The sequence below is a fragment of the Ictalurus punctatus genome, chromosome 10, assembly GCF_001660625.3.
Source record: "Ictalurus punctatus breed USDA103 chromosome 10, Coco_2.0, whole genome shotgun sequence".
NCBI lineage: Eukaryota > Metazoa > Chordata > Actinopteri > Siluriformes > Ictaluridae > Ictalurus > Ictalurus punctatus.
The window spans coordinates 25,157,278-25,178,716 of record NC_030425.2 but is presented as its reverse complement, the minus strand read 5'-3'; the positions used below and the strand labels follow the sequence as shown (position 1 = coordinate 25,178,716).

Here is a 21,439-nt window from a genome sequence, read left to right as displayed (position 1 = left end):
CCTTGTCATTATAGGAACAATTGCTATGAATATCAGAAATATTTTAATATAAACATATTTAATGTGTTTCACTGGTGGAGGGTGGAGGTTTCTTTTAATCCTTTTAAGTAAGTGCTAGGACTACTGGGTCACCATCCATCCATCCATCCATCCATCTTCTACCGCTCACTCCTTTTCGGGGTCACGGGGAACCTGGAGCCTATCCCAGGGAGCATCGGGCACAAGGCGGGGTACACCCTGGACAGGGTGCCAGTCTACGTGGTCACTTTTCCACTAGATGGGTCTCTAAATACACAAACTGATTGGTGATATGACACATAAACACATTTAAAGATTTACAGTTGTCCTTGGAAACAGGCTTGGCTTTTAAAAAAACAACAAACATGCTTTGACTTAAAATCATTATTAGTTGATAACTATTATAACTAATATTTCAATTGCGTACCATAATAGATCAATAACTTGCCACTTAGAGAAACTACAAGCTCCACTTTACCAGCAGATGGCACTCTTCAATGGTGGCTATTCTACAACAAGACTGACAAATCCCCCTTTCAAGTGAGCAAATTTGGAGGACATGTTGATATAGATGTTAAATTAAAAAAAAAAAAAAAAATTGTAAATGATTTTCTGTCTGTTTCTGAAGGGTAGCCGGCCATGTCTTAAATCTGAAAACAAATAATAATCTTGCAACTGACTAAATTAAATGCACAGAAAACCTAGCAAATCAAACGGCACTGGTAAGTAGGCTAATGACATTAAAAACAACTGCATTTTTATCAACAGCCTGCTGTTTATTCTTAATGTGGCGGAGCTGTAATCAGTGAATGAGACACGAATCAATGAAGAACACCAATGTGTGCTAACACTGTGATTTCTACTCCACACTGCTTCCCTGCACATTATAGTGTTTATCTTACTCCCAGGACACCCATTTTACCTCTGGAAAGGCTTTTTAATTTGCTAATGAGATGAATGAAGTGTTTTAGAGCAGAGAAATAATGTAAAATGGGCTGTTTATAATGTGACCACGATTGGGAAACATGGTATACACTATAACATAGTATCTTCTGTAATAGCATGGCTCATTAATGACTAGTTAGTAGTCCTTGCTATCTTTTCTCCTTCACTTATTAAGGTCTGGTATGAGGTTGAGGTACTTGCATAACTAGTGTTAATCTTGTGTATAAGATTATAGTGTACTTTGTGCAAACCTGAAGGAACTTAACTGAATTAAGGAGGAAAATTGCTAACAACATTTAATTAGCTCAATAGATTTTGCTGCAGTTGTTCTCTCATTGTGAACATGAAAACAAAACCATCCCAGGTAGCAAACTGACAGTGGCCCAGCATGCTTGTTTGGGTGGCTATGTTGGCCTTTGAATATTTGAATACAATGTTAATGCAGTGTTGGTGCCTTAGTTCTGATACACCATATGGCCAAAAGATTGTAGACAACTAACCATCACACTCATATGTGGTTCTTCCACAAACTGTTGCCAGAATGTTAGAAGCATGCAATTGTATAGAACGTCTTGGTGTGCTGTAGTACTACAGTTTCCCTTCATTGGAACTGTTCCAGCATGACGATGCCCCTGTGCATAAAGCGAGCTCCGTGAAGACATGGTTTGAGATGGTTGATGTAGAAGAACTCGAGTGTCCTGCACAGAACCCTGACCTCAATCCCACTGAACACCTTTGGGATGAACTGGATCCCCGAAACACCCCAGACCTCCTCACTCAATACCAGTGCCTGACCTCCCCACAGCCACGCTCCAAATTCCAGTGGAAATCCTTCCCAGAAGAGTGGAGGTTATTATAACAGCAAAGGGGGACTAAATTTGGAATAAGATGTTCAACAAGCACATATGCATGCGATAGTCAGGTGTCCACAAACATTTGGCCATATCGTGTGTGTGTATATATAGAACTGGTTAATAAATATTCTTCTGACAATAAAATCCCCAAACAGATGCATGTAAAATGAATCATACTAAAACAATATTTATTAGCTGTCACAGAATGCTTCTTATCTTGGAAATGAGGGCATTTCTGCAATGTGAAACCGTATTACATCATTATTATTATTATCACCATTATGCTATGATTTACGTTTCCATCAAATTATAGTATGAAAGCTTCCTTTCGTTTGTCATCCACATAAATCAGCGGTTGGGCAGCTCAGCCCCTCACCCAGTTAAACTCCTAGTTATTTCTCAATAGTACCAACCTGCAGCATAAATTGAGCTTCATGCGTTGTGTATGTGGCTGTAGTAAACTCCTGCCTCACATCTGTTGGATAAGTGTGGAAAATGGAAAGTGGTTAGCACGTTCGCCTCACGCCTCCAGGGTCGGGGTTCAATTCCCACCATGGCCCTGTGTGTGCGGAGTTTGCATGTTCTCCCCGTGCTGCGGGGGTTTCCTCCGGATTCTCCGGTTTCCTCCCCCAGTCCAAAGACATGCACGGTAGGCTGATTGGCGAGTCCAAAGTGTCCGTAGTGTATGAATGGGTGTGTGAGTGTGTATGTGATTGTGCCCTGCGATGGACTGGCACCCTGTCCAGGGTGTACCCCGTCTTGTGCCGAATGCTTCCTGGGATAGGCTCCAGGTTTCCCGTGACCCTGAAAAGGACAAGCAGTATGATGGATGGATGGATGGACTCCATTTGACATTAGATATTATTTTGGCTGATGTTTTTTCTTTGATTGCTTTTTATATGTTTATAACAGTCACTTGTCAGCATTAGAAGCTACATTTAATTTTGTGGAACATTCTAGAGACAAGTTAGTTCCTGATGTCACTTATATTATAGCAGCTATAAACAGCTAATTAACATTAGCTTGTCGTGTTACTGAGAAACTGGAAAACTCCTGTCCTGGACATTATTCCATGGTGGAAAACTTACTGACTGTTACAAAGCACTGGCAGTGAAGACTATTTTCATAAATGTTAAATAATCTTATAAAATCTCCCCACCATATCAATGATTATATGTGCTACTTTGTTAACTAACAGCACATTTTTATCTGTTTCAGTTATGCGGATTGTTCGCCATACACGTCTCTGTGTGAGTTACTACAGAAATGATAATGTATTTGAAGGAGTACATTAATATATGCCTTTGATTAGCCTTGCAGCGAGAACTACTGCATTGTCAACGCTGCTGTTAGTGAAAATGAATCAACACCTTCTGACCAATCAGATTCTGACAACAGTGACGATTTTTGTATAACCGCAGCTCAGACTGTATTTCCGGCTGTAACATGAATGATAGGCTTATAATACTGTACTTGTTCTAATACATTACGGTTTCTATAGTAACAGCTCATACACATGGACTTGTATTGTCCACATAATCTAAGACTAATAACACATGCATTTGAAAATCATGTTGTTGTTTAATAAGGAACAACATACAGTCAGGTCCATAAGTATTTGGACAGTGACATAATTTTCGTATTTTTGAAACGAAGCAGTCAAGCTGTGATTGAAGTGTGGACTTTCAGCCTTAGTTCAAGGGGTTGAACAAAAATATTGCATTAACTGTTTAGGAATTACAACCATTTTTTAGCCTGTGAAAATGTAATTGGTCAGTTGACTGATTAGCAGTTTCATGGCCAGGCGTGGCCTGTTTCCTCGAGATAAAAGTTCCGGAGTTGATTCCACCACAGAATTTCCACTTGATAGCTGTTCATGGGAACTCTCAATATGAGATCCAAAGAGGTGTCAATGCAAATTAAGGAAGCCATCGTTAGGCTGAAAAAACAAAACAGACCTATCAGGGAAACAGCAGAAACTTTAGGAGTGGCCAAATCTACAATTTGGTACATTCTTAAAGAGAAGGAATGCACTGGCGAGCTCAGCAACAATAAAAGGCCTGGAAGACCACAGAAGACAATTAAAGTAGATGACCTCAGATTTCTTTCCTTGTCGAAGATAAACCCATTCACAACATCTATCCAGGTCAAGAACACTCTGGAGGAGATAGGCGTATCGTTGTCTAAGTCTACAATCAAGGGACGCCTTCAGGGATGTAAATACAGATGATTTACCTCAAGATGCAAACCACTGGTAACATTCAAGAACAGAAAGGCCAGATTAGACTTTGCTAAAAAAAAAAAAAAAAAAGCCTGACCAGTCCTGATGCAAGATTAACTTGTACCAGAATGATGTGAAGAGAAGAGTATGGAGAAGGTAAAGAAGGTCTCGTGCTCCAAAGCATACCACATCATCTGTCGAACATGGTGGAGGAAGTGTTATGGCATGGGCATGTACGGCTGCCAATGGAACCGGGTCACTGGATGTTGATTGACGACGTGACCGCTGATAGACATAGCAGAATGAATTCTGAAGTGTATAGAGCAGTGTATAATATTTGCTCAGATTAGTCAAATCCTGCAAAACAGATAGGACGTGCCTCACAGTACTGATGGATAATGACACAAAACCTACCGCGAAGCAACCCAAGAGCTTCTTTAGGCATAGAAATGAAATGTTCTTAAATGTCCAACGACCGCAACCTACTTGAGCATGCTTTTCACTTACAGAAGGCAAAACTGAAGGCAGAAAGACCCACAAACAAGCAGCAACTGAACACGGCTGCAGTAAAGGCCTGGCAAAGCGTCTCGAGGCAGGGAACTCAGCATTTGATCATGTCCATGGGTTCCAGATTTCAGGCAGTCATTGACTGTAAAGGATTTGCATCCAAGTATAAAAACAATCCTAATATTTATGATTGTTAGTTTGTCCAATTACTTTCGAGCCTGTGAAACTGGAGGGACTCTGTAAAAATTGGCTGTAATTCCTAATGCAATATATTTGAAACCCCTTGAATTAAAGCTGAAAGTCTACACTTCATTCACATCTTGATTGTTTCATTTTAAATGGTGGTGTACAGAGGCAAAAATGAAAATTGTGTCACTGTCCAAATACCTATGGCCCTGACTGTATAATCATTGACGTTGTTTCACTGATACATTTTTATTTTTTTTTGGTGAGGATTCAATAAATTAACATTTATGGAAAGAGTCTCAGGTATTTATGGGATTTTCATGAAAAGCACATTTCTTGTGTAAATGTTCCTATGAGCAATTTACAAATAAATCTGTTCGTATCTAGCTTCGTAAATGAGGCCCATTAGGCTATTTGTACTAACTATTGTTGAGATCAAGACAAAAACAATAGAAATCATAACAGAAATTCTAATACTTTCCATTACAAATACCATTACAAACCATTAAAACTGTTACCATAATTGGTCCTTAATGGTATACACTAGACATAACCAGGGCTGGAAATGAAGGATGGGGACACGGGGGGATTCAGTCCGGGGAGTGAATTTCAAAGGGGGGTGGAGTTCCAGTTTAAACTGGCTACAGTTTTTTTTCGGGAAACGAAGAGGGTTTCAGCCAATGGGAAAGCTTCTCTATCGGCGCACGTCCTCACAGGATAGATCAGACCATCTCAGGTGAGTTAACGTAGTCTTAACAAAGCCGAAAATCTGAACAGAAACAGTAGCGTGCACATACCAGAAATGATCCGGGTTTAATCTGTTTTGAACTGCCTTATTCATCTTAATTTTATGTTCACCATCATACCTTGCTGAGTATTATACTCACAGTTATGTTAGCCACAGTTATGTTTATTACTTCTCTCCAAGCAGAGATTCTTTTGAATGAACGGTGTCTGTTTTGTGCCACACATAATTCATGAATATTGTTCATTGACCTCTCAGGTGCCTGTCTTGATACCCAAAATAGCATATTGTTTGGAAGAGACATTTAATACGTGTAATGTTATTTTATATTATATAGATATTTATATGTTTATATTTAAATTAGATTTATATTCCGGTCATTTGAAAGTGACCCCACTCCACCCCCCACCTGCACCCCCAAAACTCCTCAACTTTTGGGTAGCATCATCCCCAATTTATGGGTAGTATCATCTCCAACTTTTGGGTAGCATCATCCCCAACTTTTGGGTAGCATCATCCCCAACTTTTGGGTAGCATCATCCCCAACTTTTGGGTAGCATCATCCCCAATTTATGGGTAGCATCATCTCCAAATGTTGAAAACTGGTAACATGCCACCAGCAGAAATTACCAGTAGACACCCACAAAGACCATTACAGTTTCTATTAAAACCAATACAATTCCCATTATAACCATTAAACCATTCCAGTTACGGATTCTAAGAGGGTCTCTATTGGGGTCCCCCCCCCCCCCCCCGCAGGGGGGCATTAGTATATTTTATCCAGTAGTGTGTTAGTTGATGTTACACGCGGTGCTCTTTCCGCAGTTTATAGCTCTCCACGTGAATCCATGTTCCGGGTTTAAAACTCCGGTTCATGTTTTCCGGGAATCCGAGCTGAATTCTGCCCTTTCCACGCCGCTGTTGCGCTCTTCTACCCAGCCGGGGCATTTTGCTCAGATTGCTCTCGGGGAAAAAACCACAACACACAGAGTCAGAGTTTCTAATCGTGTTTCTTTTCGGATCCTCTACTTTGTGTTCTCGCTGAGCTCCGTGTTTCGTCCCCGCGGTTCTGCGCAGTGAACCGCTCCGCCGCCGGTATGGATTGATGTGATTTTTTTTTTTCTCCGCCTCGCCAAGTTTTCTCTTCGGCCGCCAGCTCCATGTTTCTCAGGGCGACTTTTCCGAAGTGACCGGCTCGCGGATGGTTTCGGAGGCGCGCGCAGGGTGAAAACTGTGTGATCGGGAGAGGGTCGGGGCCGGATTTTCTAGCACGGACTCCGTGGACTTTTGCTGTTTGTTGGAGACGAAACTAACATATTTTTTGTTTTGTTTTGTTTTGTTTGAGCTGAAAGTGATGGCGGAGCGGGGAGCGCGCGTGCTCCTCTCTCTCCTCTGCCTCACCTCTGCGTGCTCGCTCGCGCCTGCACGCGCTCAGAAAGGTAAGTGCGTGGAGGTTTGGTTTGGTTTGGTTTTGTTTGGTTTGAAAGCAGTGCACTTCTTCAGGAGTGCAAAGGGTCCTAGGAACGTGGCTGTCTGACTTAACAGCTGAACACTGCTGTGATTTCGTTTCAGCTGCAGCAAAACAAACAGTCACTGCTGGTAACCTTTAAGTGGTGGTCAATGCTTCACGTGCAGTGTTAAAGTTGCAGTGTGCATTTTATTTCATTTATTTATTTATTTATTTATTTATTTATGTGTGTGCAAATTGACAAAGAACTACAATGAGTAAAATTTGAGTTCACTAATAAGCAATGAAGTGCACGGAAATAAACTATCACTAGAAATTCAAATGGATATTCTCATTGATCCTTTCTTTTTTTTTTTTTTTTAACCTATACGTCTTTCTGTCACATTAATGGTGAAGAAGATGGGTCAGAATATAAAATAAAAGTAATCATTTACTATGAAAGTATTTCTGCTGAACTGTGAAGTAGCACTGCAGCCCCTTGTTTTTTTCTTTTTTGGGGGGGGGGTTAATCCTGAGTTAATATTGGTTAACATTTGCCACATGGTGCACATGGTATAATATGTTAATGTTCTTCCTTTATAAAGGCACACTGGTGGGTTGGTGTATGCATAATTCATGCAAGTACATGATACATCAGTGGATTGTTCAAAGAACAATGAATGATGAGATATATGCGTTATATAACGTATGTCAATTTCTGTTTATTTGGTTGAGATGATTACTTATGAATGGCCATACTCTCCTTGATAAACACAGAACACATGTTTAGCCAGAGGAAATCTGTGGCTTGGAGTATTTTCCCCTTATAATAACCGATTAATGCCTGAGCATGAAAACCATTTTCCTCGAATTTTGTTTAAAAACGTGAACGTGAATCCCACGAGGAAATAAAACCAACCCTGCAGTTTGTTTCTCAGCTGTTGCATTTTGAGATCACGTCTGATGTGTGTGCCGGTTTGCTAGTCTTGGCAGACGATGAATAATCCGAACCGCCTTGTGTGAAGCTGATAGACGGGGCTCGAATCCAGTCCGGGGACGTTTTTGTGTTTGGGAGCTGATGAAAGCTGCTGTCCTGCACAAGAAGCGCCGTGCCGTGGTTAAAAGAAATCCAGGGCTTTGCTGCAGATCAGTACAAAAGAGACGGATGGGGGGCTGGGTGGGGGCTGGGTGGAATGGGTAGACTGTGTCTGGGAAGTAATAAAAGCGGGAGATTAAGGGGGAACAGGGAGTCCCTTTGGGAGTTTTGATTGGTTCCAGAAAATTGGCCGGGGATCTGTGTGCGAGCAGCGAGTTTCAAATTACTAACTGTTGGATGCCCATCTGCAAATATCTGTTTATTTGAAACATGCCTTTGAGGTCTAATGTGAACCATAAGCAGTATTTTTAAGGGGTTAGGTTGCATGTAGTTGACAGAGTTGGACACTGCTACCTTTTTTTTTTTTTTTCTTCTTGTTTTTCGTTATTCACCCAAAAGGAAGAAAAAATGGGTATTGGAGGTCTTGCTGGTGCTTTATGACGGTTTCCTTTTAACCCCTCATGCTGTTGGAAATCCTGCATGTGTTCTGTTTTTTTGGGTTAATCCAGAGATTGTATAGTGGGTTTAACCACTTTCTCTGCAATGTCTTAGAAATGTCTTACCTCTTATTTTTTGTCATGATACGAGAGATCTTATGTTTTCCTTGCCATATTCTGCAAAAAGTTCTCGAAGGTCCATTTAAAGGTCCAGTTGTATAAAATTTCTTTCTTACAAAGCTACAGGTAAGCGACTAACATGACTGAATGATGTCTGAACTTTTTAGTGCTTAACCATTTGATTAGTTGATGGCTAGGGCTGCACAGTTAATCGAATATCGATCGCGATTAGGATTTTGACTTCCCACGATTACATGAACATGATCGACTGCCATATTAACGTTTAAAGTCCGTCCTCTGCTAATAGAAAACTCTGCAACAGATCAAATCAAGGGCTTCCTAAACTTACAGCCAATCACCATAGGGCGGTGCAGGGATGACGTCATTTTGTAGTTCCAAAACCCCGAAACGGAGTTAGCATTTTAACCCTCGAGCTGCCAGTGTCTCTGCGAGCTCCAGCGCTTTGCACGAGGAGAAATCATGACATTAACATGATGCTAAACGGCACTACGGAGGTTGTCGAGGACATTAAACATCATCACGCCGAACAGGAATAAACCTTGCAGATAAACTCGGGGCTCCACAGTGCGACCATTTCACTCGCATTTGTGACTGAAAAGTACTTTGTGCCACTGTGAATAAATATTTATTCGCACCGGTGCGAGTGACCTGTTCGGAGTTGTATAATACAATCGGAATAAAAAACTACAGGAAGTCCAAAATGCATCTACACCGCGCAACAGTTACTTTCCCACTGCTTTTCCTCACCTCAGTCAACCGAACAAGTGTGGAAATACTGCAGAGAAGCCATTATGATGATGAGTAACACTGATCACCTGCTTCTCTCAATTTCCCGATCTCACAAACGTCATCTTTTATTGATCCCGCAAAATGACCCGAACTTGCACCTGCTCGTGTAGACACAGCGGCTTCGGGCGGCGTAAATTAATAATAATACTAACGCTACAAGGTGGGTTTAATTCAAACTTCTTTATTTAAAAAATTCCTCACCAATCATAATGAAGATTAGCAAATGTTCAGTCTGTAAACATACAGTACGCTGCAGCTCTCCTTCACCAACTCTAATTCACTTCATTTAAACTTATGGTTGCCAGATATCACTAGAAAAGTCAACTCCAGTTTGAATGTTTTGATTTAGTATTTTGTTCCCCCCCAAAACACACTATTATCTGCAGCCATGGAACACTGCACTGGGGGAACCCATCTAAAACTGATAAACAAACAAAAATAAAACTACTAAAATGTAAAAACAGAAAATGTGCTCAGTTATAAATAACTCATTTAATATATAAAAAAAAATAGATATTATAATAACTTCATAAAATATAAATAAAATGAGAAATGAAATGATGTTTAAATCCTATGGGTTGCATTTAATGTCAATTTGACTTTAAGTTTAGTTCGCTATCTTCTTAGAAGTCTCTTAGCCTTTTTCCTAATATGGATCATGCTTGTGTTCATCTACTTTTAATTAGGACTCGCTATTGTTTAAAATATTTAAAAATAAATATTTTATGCTTGTTTATTTATCGATTAACCAACAATATCTCATTGCTATTATTTTCATTCAATTAACAGTGACCATGGGCAGACAGCTTACATATAACTGTTTATGACAGACCTCCTGATTAAAGTTTAAACAAAAAAAGATCGGTATCTGGATCGGTATCGGCTGTAAAAATCCTGATCGGTGCGTCCCTAACGAACACCTAAAGCGCTTTGCATCTGACGGATAAATGAACTCACCCAATCACATCCTATATGAGATTATTCAGATATATACACACTATACACAGAGCGGCTCGAGAACTGACTCCAGTCCAGAAGAATGACAGTGGAAAATGTCTAATAGTGTAGCTTTAAATATATTTAAGAGGAGCAGACTTCAAACACTGAACATTGATGTTTATTGTATTTGTTTACAAGGTGGAAAGGGTTAACGGTTGTTTTTTGCATACAGTCTGTAAAATTAACTGAAAATATTACATTTAGTTTATCAGAAGGTAAATTAATGTGTCCATGGCTCACACTATGTTCGTAAATTCGGTCATAATTGACCAGCTCAAGTTTTCTCATGCCTACTTGTGTGTTATATTGTGGCATGAGAAAACTTAATAAATGTGAAAGTGCAATAAAAATGAAAATTATTATTATTATTTTTTTTATACCACACCGTGGTATCGACTTTGGTATCGAGTATCGTGTACTTTTTATGGTATCGGTACCGACTACTAGATTTTTGGTATATTTGTCCATGTATCTGGTTCTGTCCATTCGAATACTTTTCCGGGTCTGCATCCGGACCACAGTCCACCAGTTGACACGCCCCTGGCCTAGAACATTGCTGGTGGCTGTTTCAGTGTCAGCCATTAGTGATGTTAATTTTCATCATCTTTCTGTTAGGACTGCACAATAGATCACTTGTTATTAGTGTTGTACTATTACCCGTTTGCAATACCGATTACGCAGAAGGCTACAAAACGCTAACGAGCTCCTTCATACGGGTTTTACGATACATTGCCGATCACAGTCGTAATACGCTACATTCTGTATATAAATATGTGCATATTTTATTTGAAGAATTTTCAAATGGATGCCTCGTTATATCTATTTTGTAATAGGTACTTAAATATGACTTATGTGCAAAGATTCAGTCACGAATGAGTGAAATCGCTAAATAGAGCAGCTGAAAATATTTCTTCTACAGGATAAGCGTGTTTGCTACAGGCTGCCATGCGTCTGTCCCTGCGAGCTTGTTTCTGTCAGCTGAGTAGATGTTCAGCTTGTCTGAGCTTCGGTGCTGGATGCGTTGTTTTTTTTTTTGTTTTTTTTTGGTCTTGATATTGTCTCACCTTGTCTGTCGGATAGAGTCGGTATCGGCCCATTACGCTGCATTACGCCTGCTAGTGTAAGTCATGATAACCGATCCAGCTGTGTGTTTTCAAATGTCAGAAAAACAAAGATCAATATCAGCGTAATAAATTCAGAATTGTCAGCAAGTGAATCTTTCTGGAGGCAGGACATGACAATAACCCCCAGCTGAGAGATCCAGCCTTCGGTTTGCTTTATTAATTTAGATGGACAATAGGCTCTTGGCTAATTGCCTAATGTGCAAATGAGGGCTTGCAAAAAGAATTCTAAATGAACCATGATTGACAGTGTGCGATTTTTGTCGCCATGGACGATAGGACTCGCTGGCATGAAGCCATGTGTCATTCTTGGGGAAAAGAGATACGTGATGGTCATCTACAGCTCTCTACACGTGAGAGCTGTCGGTCTGAGTTTAGGAGGAAAGAGGGGGGTCGGAGTTGGCACAGAGACTCACAACATGGCAAGGCTAAAAATCAAGAGACTCGCGCTCTTTACTTGTGCAAGGAAGCTTAATGGATAAACAAAAATCTTCTCTGAGTCGGGTCTAAAGCTGTGTATGGGGAATAGGGGTGTGTGTGTGTGTGTGTGTGTGTATGTATATACTTGTATTTCATTTCTCATACTGATTCAGCCAAAGCATACAGCTAAGCAGTTCAGATTTAAGGGCATTCCTCAAGGGCCTAGTAGTGGCTCTCTGGTGTTTGAACTCACAAACTTTCACTTGCGAGCACAGAATCCTAAGCTCTGTGCTTCCACTGCTGTATTGTTCTGCGATTACTGAGGTTCTTGGTAAGCAGAGGTCAACTTCGTATTCCGTATTCTCACAGCAAAGATTGCGCACATGGCATTTGAAGGGAAACCGCTCTTCGTCCATTGTAGGCCTCTGACCACGCAGAGTAACCGTTCCAGTGGCATTTCTACCTAAATCTACTTTGGGATGTGTTGCTTAAAAATGCTATCTAGCATGGTTTCTTTGACCTAGAAGATCTGCTTGAGTGGGATGCCCTGATGTGTTCCTTGATCGGTCCTACATTTAGCTCAACCCAGTGTTTACTCATTCCGATATCATGCTTCCGCTTTTATTGCGCAGCAAAAATAGCCGAGTCGGTCCCATGATGAATTAGTATCAGGGTGGATAGTAAAATTTGAGAGCATTTGGAACAAGCAAGGGTTGCGCATTGGTGCAGAGGGTAGCGTTGCCACCTCACGGCTCCAGGATCCCCATTTCAAGCTCGGGTAACTGTCTGTGTGGAGTTTTCAATGTTCTTCGCATGTCTGTGTGGGTTTGCTCCACATTCTCTGGTTTCCTGCCACCTCCCAAAAACATGCCAATAGGTGGATCGGTGACTCTAAATTGCCCTGTTCGAGTGTGTGTGTGTGTGTGTGTGTCGTACACTGTGATTGACTGGCGCCCCATCCAGGGTGTATTCCAATCTCGTGTCCAGTGTTTCTGGGATAGGTTCTGGATACACTGCAACCCTGACCAGGATAACGTAGTTACTGAAGACGAACGAATGGAACGAACAAAAAAGAAAAATGAGAAAATGTTTGAGGTGTGTTGTCGCAGCTATGCCAGTTTGGTTCCAACTTGAACAAGCTCAATGGCAGCTTTGTAAATAATGATTATAATATGAATAGACAGCAATCAGATGTTGGCGTCATCTCCTGCGTTTCTGGCACAAGTTGCACCCGGGCTGCGTAATTATTGGTTGGAAAGTTCGTATGCTTAAAATTCAAAGCAAACGCTTGCGCACCAATTCTGAAAATATGGTTCAGGAACAGTGCATCATTTAAAAATAAATAAATAAATAAATCTTCACGGTCGAATTGTTGCGTTGTCTCCTTTCACTTTTCAAATGGCTGCTACGGCTGAATTTGGACGGGAGCGCTGTAGGTACCGCCTCCCCCGTCCCCAACGACTACGAACCGATGGTCTTCCCTGTAGCTGTTAATTGTAGCACTCTGACTTGTTCTGTTGGTGAACTTCTACCGCCACGTTCCCTGCCAGTTTTCAGCAGCTGGCACGGATTACGGTGCTTGTGAGCTGTGAAAAGTCCTGCTCGGTGGAGCGAAGCCTGGCCCTGACTACATTTAGGTCATTTCCCCTGCTTCCCTGGAGATGAGGAAACCGCGCTGAGCAAATCTTTCCTTAAGTTAAAATCGGATTAGAGAATGTAATGGAACCTCATCAAAGCCCTCGTGAATGTTAAATGTTAAACCCGTTAAATGTTGCTTGTCCCTCTAGTGCTACATAATGTGACCAAGAACAAGCTATAGTTTTAACGCTGTCCTTCCTGGTTTGTCACATACCTTTATTCAGCTCTCAAAAAAAAAAACATTGGCCAATCCTGTGCATTTTTTTTAAAAGTGAATAATAAGGACCTGGCAAACTGTAAATCATCCTAATTTGATTTCCCGATGCCTTCTGGCATTGTAGATCCTCTTCAGCAGAGCATCTTGTTTTTATCTGTCTCTTTTGGGTGCATTCCAAGAATTAGCATGATGAGTTTTAAGAGGCTAGTCAGGCGAACACCTCCTATCAGTTGGCGATCATTATTTTGCTGTACATGAATCAGAACAAAAGTAAACATGAATGTCACCCAGATTAAAGCCATTTATGAGGTCCGGTTTAGAGGAGGGAACGTTTTGAATCCGTTTAACACTGACCCAGTTTGCTAGCATGCTTTGCTGCCCATCTCTTTTTCCACCAAGCAGAGGCGGCCTGGCAACTCGCAGCCCTGCACCAAATTAATTAGTATTGTTCTTTTTCTCTCGCCATCCTCCTCTCTTCTCCTAGATCATCCCTCATGAAAAGAGGACTGGAATTTCGTTTCTGACCCCTTTTCCGAGTTGTATTTAATCTTGGGAGAAACCCATGGGTGCTCAGCTTGTTGTACTTGTCATGTTGGAGGCAATAGAAATGACCTACATTTTGTGGCTTCAGAGTTTCGGGTTGTTTTCTGCATCTAGGACATGAGTTCAGTAATTGAATGCTTTTAAGCTCGGTCCTCGAAGATTGACTTCGATGAGTCGGTTGCTTTGGCAACACGTGAACGCTAGCATTAAAGTCCCACAACGTACACGCAGGAAATCATTCCCAATCGTTTTGGTATTTAAACCTTCATCAGCCTCATGGCCAACCATAAAGGCTTGATGCCATTGAAATAAATATATAAACCATAAAAATAAAAAAAAAAATGGCAAAAATGCATTGATGTAAGTTTTGAGTCCTGGGGCTGGTTCTTCCTTTGTGGATTACTGATTTATGTTTACAATTTTGCATAATCTGGGATTTGTCTGTTCTTTTGAAGCAGTTGTCAGACTTACCAAGTCTACCAAGTTACCAAGACAACAACGGCTTTATAAACAGAAACTCCCCTGCATGATGTATTACTTAAATGCACTGCACAATTACTAAATTGAGGTCATGTAGCTGCTATTGCGCGGCCTTGAATTAATAATAATAATAATAAAAAAGTTGTTAACATAGGGATGTGAGAAATTTCACCATTTACTGCCTGTGTACAATTTAATTTTTTTTTGTCTGATCACAGTTTCTTTAGACTAGCAGTAATAAACCAAATCAGTGGCACACCTTCATTAGTTAAAGAACTCAAAGCCATATTAACTACTACATCAAACTGAACTGTGCTTGTCTGTGTGAAATAAAGAAAATTTCTAATGGCTTCCCCAGTTCCCATTCGCATTAGCCGATTGTTGGCTAGCTGTTCGTGATTTCGTCCTGTCGAGGAAAGATTTGAGCGCACACGGTTATCTGGAACAATTAAATCCGGGTATACTAACCCAGTTCTCAGGTGCGCTCGAAGAATCGAATCGGCCTGTTTGGACCGATTGCGATAAGTAGATCTAGCCTATGCCGTTCTCTCTTGGATTTCTTAAGCGACGTACAAAGGACGTACCTGTTAACGGTCCTAGTCATGCAGCATGAGCAGCTGCTCTGTATAAAGACTCCAAGAGCTAAGATCACTGAAAATGACTTAAGTGTACCCATTCAGTCACAGTGCTGGGAAGCTTTTGACTGGCGCTGCAGGGGCCCACCCTCTAGATCAGTGGAAAAAACCACACTTGAAGTGCTGTAGGGTGTAGGGTCCATCACAGAGGAAGAATTGTGAGTGTGTTGAAACACTCTGCCAGCCTGCCAGAACTCCGCCTGTGGCTCTTGGCACCTCCAGACGTGGTGAAGATCTCCGCTGTGCTGAGGCTGGCAGCTGGTTTATCTCAAAGGTCCAGAAAGGCCCCGCTGTACTGCCTGGCTCCAAAAGCAAACACTTTGCTCTTATTCACTTATGGGATCAAAGGAGGAAAAGTAGCACATTGGGATTTTAAGCAAAATATCAAGTGGTGCAACTTTTTGAATTTGATGTAAAGCATATTTCATATGTTTTCCAACTGACGATGAAGCTCAGACTCGAACATGGCGTAAAGGAAGGTTGATTTCATTCCGAGTGCATTTTTTTTCTTCCAGCACCCCCCCCCCCCCACCCCCCCATTATCCCCACCAATTTGGTCACCTGCTAATTCTCACCCACCGGCCGGCTCTCCCCATCTTAGAACAACAAAGAAACTAAGATGTGCTTCCTCTGGGAAATGTAGAGCCAGCCAGGTTTAGGTTAATCAAGGGGGCAACATGCATTATGAATTTGTGATGAGATCTGGGGGATTAACAGACTCGCTCGTTCTGTCTGTCGAGTATTTGAGATGTAAAAACGACCGAAATACACACCCCGATATAGCTTCTACTAGCAAATTAAAAGCACACTGGACATTTCTCTGTAGGTGACCCCCCTCAGGGGCGTCCAGCGGCTGGTGAGGCAGATGGTATTTTAACAACAGGAAAAAAACAGGCTGCTGGAGCTGCTTTTTAATCCCATTTTTGGTCTCTCTTTGTATAATCCTGGCTAATTAACCTCTCTGGGAGCATCTTCAGGTCTGTGGTTTTGCTCATGCTTCTATAACATTCAATAACCTTCCTCATGAAACCAGTGCATATTTTGTTATGCTGTGTGGCCACTTCCAAGGTGAACTTGCAGTCCGAAAGTGCTGAGGTGGATAGAAAGCCGTTCGGGAGGCCTGCGAGATCCTCAGTGTTGATCCTGATGGAGCTAATAGGAGTCAGAGAGCGTGTGGGGACTGCACATTACAGCCTCTTTAATGCACAGCTGTCATGTAATGGAATTTCTCATCTCTCACGGTGCTTACTTAGGGATAAATGCAAACACTGAAAGGTTTACAGAGCAAAATTAAATTATAATGGAATCCACCAAGCCCTCCATTGTTTATTTTTTTTTACCCCCTGTGATTTTCAAGTCACACAACTCATTTATGAGGCACGTCTTCCGTCGATGTACGTAAATGCGTATATGTGAACCCAGGGGTTGTTCAAAGCGTTCCAAGTCATTATTCATTGGTGTTTATGGGACCATCAAAGGGGGCCTGGTTTAGTGTCTGTGGTGGGCCGGGGTCATACTTCTGCTGTGCGTGCACAACGAGAGCCAAAGTGTTTCCTTTGGTTTAAGGGCATAAGCAAAAGCGTGATAGAAAGCAGCTGTCCGTACTCTCTATCACTCCTCGGCATCTGACCCCAAAACCTCGACTCATGACCTGTGATGGATTAGATTTGAACCGCAGGAAAATAAGGATGCCGGAGACAAAGCCAGAATGAACACCTGCAGGACGGACTTGGCATTCCAGCACTGGACCCATGGACGCATGTCCCAGGACCTCAGGGGGGACGTGTTTACGATGAGCCGAAATGCCGTTAAGGCGGGAAGCCAGTTGTGAGTGTAAAAGCTTAATGAGTTTGCCAGAAAGAGACTCGAGCGCGTGCATTTATCTACCTGAAGCCTGCATTAAATTCTTTTTAATATGCTGAACCAATGGATTGAATAAAATGACACCTGATGTTCGGTTCTTATTTTCCTTTCCCATTTCCTCAGTGTATTTTGTTTTATTTATTTATTTTTGTACAAGGTTTCATTTTCTGCCATCATTCTTGAGTTAACCCATACTGAAAAGGGCATAGATACGACGGCAGTGCAAACTATTTCACTTCCGAACAGCAGATCAGAAGGTTGTAACCCTGAGGTATTAGAAATGAAACACCTAGCACACCTTCTTCTGCGTTTCTTCTCCTGCCACAAATACCGCTTTACCCCTAACACGAACCACGTTAACACCAGAGCTGGGGCAGTATCGGGGAAACGGAATGATTTTAAGAATCGGCCACACCATTTTCCCCTTTTTGCAATTCTGCAGATTTTACAGTCCAAAGTATGTCCCTCTGTTATGTTACACACCCACCCATCTACCCGTCTGTCTGTCTGTCTGTCTGTCTGTTTACCTATCTACCTACGTTTTTTTTTTTTCTTTTTTTCCCTGATTGGCTTTTTTGCTTTTATTTTATACGTTTTTGTAATTATTTCCTTTTAAAATTTTTTAACATGAGTGGCTTTTAGAATATTCCTTTCATGTTCCCGTTTTACACGTTCTAGAACACAGATCGATTAACGCCACACGTCATTACGTCCCCGCGCCACGCCGTCCGACGTTCCCTCCAGAATTTCACGTGTCCACATAGAGTTCGTCTTCGTTACGGGACCGTGTACAGTTTTGGGTGTTTTCATTTTTCATTTTGCGAAGGCTTCAAGTGCGGTTAATTATTTGTCATGCTGTACCTGTGAATAGACGACTCCTTGAAGACGTGGGCTGCGTCCCAAACCTCGTTTGGGGCGCAGCTGTGCTCTCTTGTTTGTCGTCAAACGGTTGAGCGCTGCCGTGTGTGTACGTGTCCTGTCGCAAAATGCGGTGAAAACTCCCACACGACGTTAATAGTGTGATTAAGGTGTGTACATGCCTGTAACGCACTTCCTATAAAGTGTTGAGTTGTAGAAGAAAGCGTAATGGAGTTAAATCCGATTTAATCCGAGGGCATAATAGATGGGTAGAGATGGATAGGGTTGAGGAGGGCCACCCACATCAGCCCACTCCTGCATGATTCTCAACCAGGTTGGATAGTGAAAGAGGTCAGGGTTCAAGGGCTGTCCCTGGGGAAAGACTGAGATACACACTGACTGTAAGTGATTCCATTCTGACTCCAGTTGTACTTTCCAATGAAACAAAGACTCTCTAGATGGCCTTGCGCTCTAGCTTCCAGGACTTCAAGGAGTCTGCTCTTTTGTTTGAACCTTTTCTTGGTTATTCCTCGTGTGTAATCACCGCCATTAATTATTTTGCATCCACCATATCACCTGTTATTGAAATATAGATGTAGGGGTTTATCTAGCGATGATGATGATGATGATTTTCATGCTCCGTTCTAGTCTCGGTTCATTACTTTCAATCTTCTATGCAGTTTTTATGAAGTGGTATCGGGAAGGAAAGAGGGAACTATTTCAATCGCGTTTAATTAAAATTTTGTGACTTCTTTTCTTTCTTTCTTTGTGGTTTTTGGTCAGTGCTGCAGTGGCTCGTATTGATAAGATTTCCCGAAGGGGAGACAATTGTGCGAAATGCAGGAAGCCATTAGTAAGCCACGGCCCCATGTCTCTCGCCACTGTGTAAATACTGCTCCCCTCCGCTCCTTCTTAACCAGTATGAATGGGCTTAGTGGTAATGATAATAACAGCAGGAAATGAGCACTCGCCGACCAGAAGCCGCACGCTGACTTTGCCTGACATTTACCAAAGAGGCGACTGTCTCGGGACTAAAATAACAAAGTCCCGTTGAGTGAACAGCGGCGTCGATGTCGATCTTTTTTCCCCGCACAGATCAAATTACTGGAAAAGAAGAGTGGCAGGGTTCCGTTGTTGATTTAAAGGAAGCTCATGGACTCGTCTCTCTGGTTTACTTTTGGCCCTTGGGGAAACGTTTGTCAATATTAACCTGTATTTTGACTGGGTTCTCCTCAGGTAATGTCTGATTTCTCTTTTCATTCAGCACTGAGTGTAGTTTAATAACTTCTTGGGAAAAGACAGCGTATCTTTTTTTTTTTCTTTTTTTTTTTTTCCGTCGCTCTACGAAACCGCATAACCCAATAAAATTTTCTTCCTTATAAGAATTGTTTTTAACGCTGAATAGTATCTGGACCAAATAATGTTAGAGAGTATGTCCCGGCTATTAGGCACAGCTGATTTCAGACCTTTCAAGAGCTCTTGAGCTCATTCAAATTGAGGTTTATCAGCTCTTGCAATTGAATTATGCAAGATAAACGTTTCTTAATGTCGTTTCCAGCTTTGCCTAGTTTTCTTTACCAGGAATAAATGGTAAGGTTCTACTCGGTGAGTTTTAATGGGGATACATCATGGTGCGTTCATTTTTCTGGACTGAACCCTGTGGGTTTGTTTCAATCTCACTAACCACGTGTTAATTTAGAGTAACTCCTGTAAGTGTAATTGCAGTTAAGTGATTTTGGGACGTGTGCTGTCCTGGGAACTTCCCTGGGGCGTATCAGAAAGGGTGTCTTGTGGGGCAGAATTTCAATCAGTGCTTGTTTCATTGTTGGGATGACATGTTCTGTTTGTCTGTAGGAGAGTGGGGGATGGAATATGCAGCATGACCAATCAGAGAATCATTTGAGCTTCGTTTATGTGCCCTTGACGTCCCAGGGGGCGTATCTTAAACCGCTGCCTGCTGGGTTTGCGTTCAGTTTGTTACTTCGTGAATCAAGTCTCGGGCCGAATCCAGCACGGTTTATATTTTACCTGTTCCAGATCTCTGCTTTGCATCTATCAACTTGTGTTTTTGTAGCACTTCATCGCTGGTGTCTCTCAGCCCAAACCTCATGGTGTTGGATTGTACTGGTCGGGCCAATGTGGCGCCATCGTTGATCTAGCTTTTGTCATACAGCAAGACTTGAAGCCTCTTGTTTATAAACGCCTGTGGTCTCCAACAGACTTGTATTTCCCAGTTATTTACCACGACGAGTGATGAAATTACCATGGCACTATATGTTCTTCAAAAAAACAAGGTGTTTTTGTACCTGCCTTCCATATGGTGTTCCACCCACATCTCATATTGCTTCAAAACAATTACAGTAAAAGAATAGCAAAGAATGGGAAAATGAGTGGGGTGCAGAGACGCACGGCCGTGAAAAGGCCACCGTATGTAAACCAAAGACGGACTTGGTTAGCTATTAAGCCACAGCTCTACCACCAGAGCACATTAGAGCTGTCTCTCTTCGCAGTTGATGCTCATTAATAATTGATAGTGCTTTCTTTCCCCATCCCGCGCTGTCAAAACGTTTGCTTCTCCACCCTTCCCCCAATCCATCTCTGCTCGGTTCCCATCAGGTTCTCAGCAAGCATCAGTGTGCGTAGTCCATGCAACTCGTGCATCTCATTTTAGACGAAACCAAATGAATCAACGCCATCGTATCAAAGGCGCCAGTCATATTCGGTGTCTTGGAAAGATGATTTATCGGCGCCCTTTGTTAAGCGCTGTGAAAACAACGCCTCTGGACACAGTCTTGCAGTGTAGGGGGCACCACGCTTCTTTTTCCTCCCTCCATTCTGCTTGTCAAACTCAATAGATGCGTTTCGAATGCTGTGCAATCAGGACTGGCAGGAGTGGCGTGCGTAGTATCATGTAATAATTTTCTCTGAAGACTGTAAGCCGTGCCAGCCATATAATAATGTGCGGGGGTAAAAAAAAAAAAAAAACCTCCTGCTGTCTCAGCATGCTAAAGAGGATGCTAGATCCTCTGATGAAAAAACTAGGTGCTTAATGTGGGCTTCTATAGAAAACTGAGAAAACTCTTTTCCAATTCAACAGGTACATTTTACTAGTGAAAATCCATAGATTTCCATATCCTAGTTGAGACTGTGTATCTGTTTCCCATCCCGATGAGTGCTCTGGAGGTGGTGTGGCGTGGATTAGTGACGTATACAATTAGTAAAAGGTATAATCTTTCCATAGTCTGGAACACTGACTTATAGCTTGAAATAACAACACAA

General features: G+C 41.8%; 1 protein-coding gene across 8 annotated transcripts in view; it reads left to right on the top strand.

The window, feature by feature from the left end:
- Positions 1–6,356: 6,356 nt before the first annotated feature.
- neo1a (neogenin 1a) overlaps positions 6,357–21,439 on the top strand; it is a 147,235-nt gene continuing 132,152 nt past the window's right edge. For 5 of the 8 annotated variants that reach the window (XM_017478191.3, XM_017478188.3, XM_017478186.3 and 2 more), the window contains exon 1: positions 6,358–6,915. In XM_017478191.3, coding sequence (XP_017333680.1) covers positions 6,831–6,915 — 85 coding nt within the window. In that variant the 5' untranslated portion in view covers positions 6,358–6,830. Of the gene's footprint in view, positions 6,916–21,439 lie in introns of all 8 variants that reach the window. The other 3 variants (XM_017478190.3, XM_017478189.3, XM_017478193.3) reach the window with 2 other exon arrangements.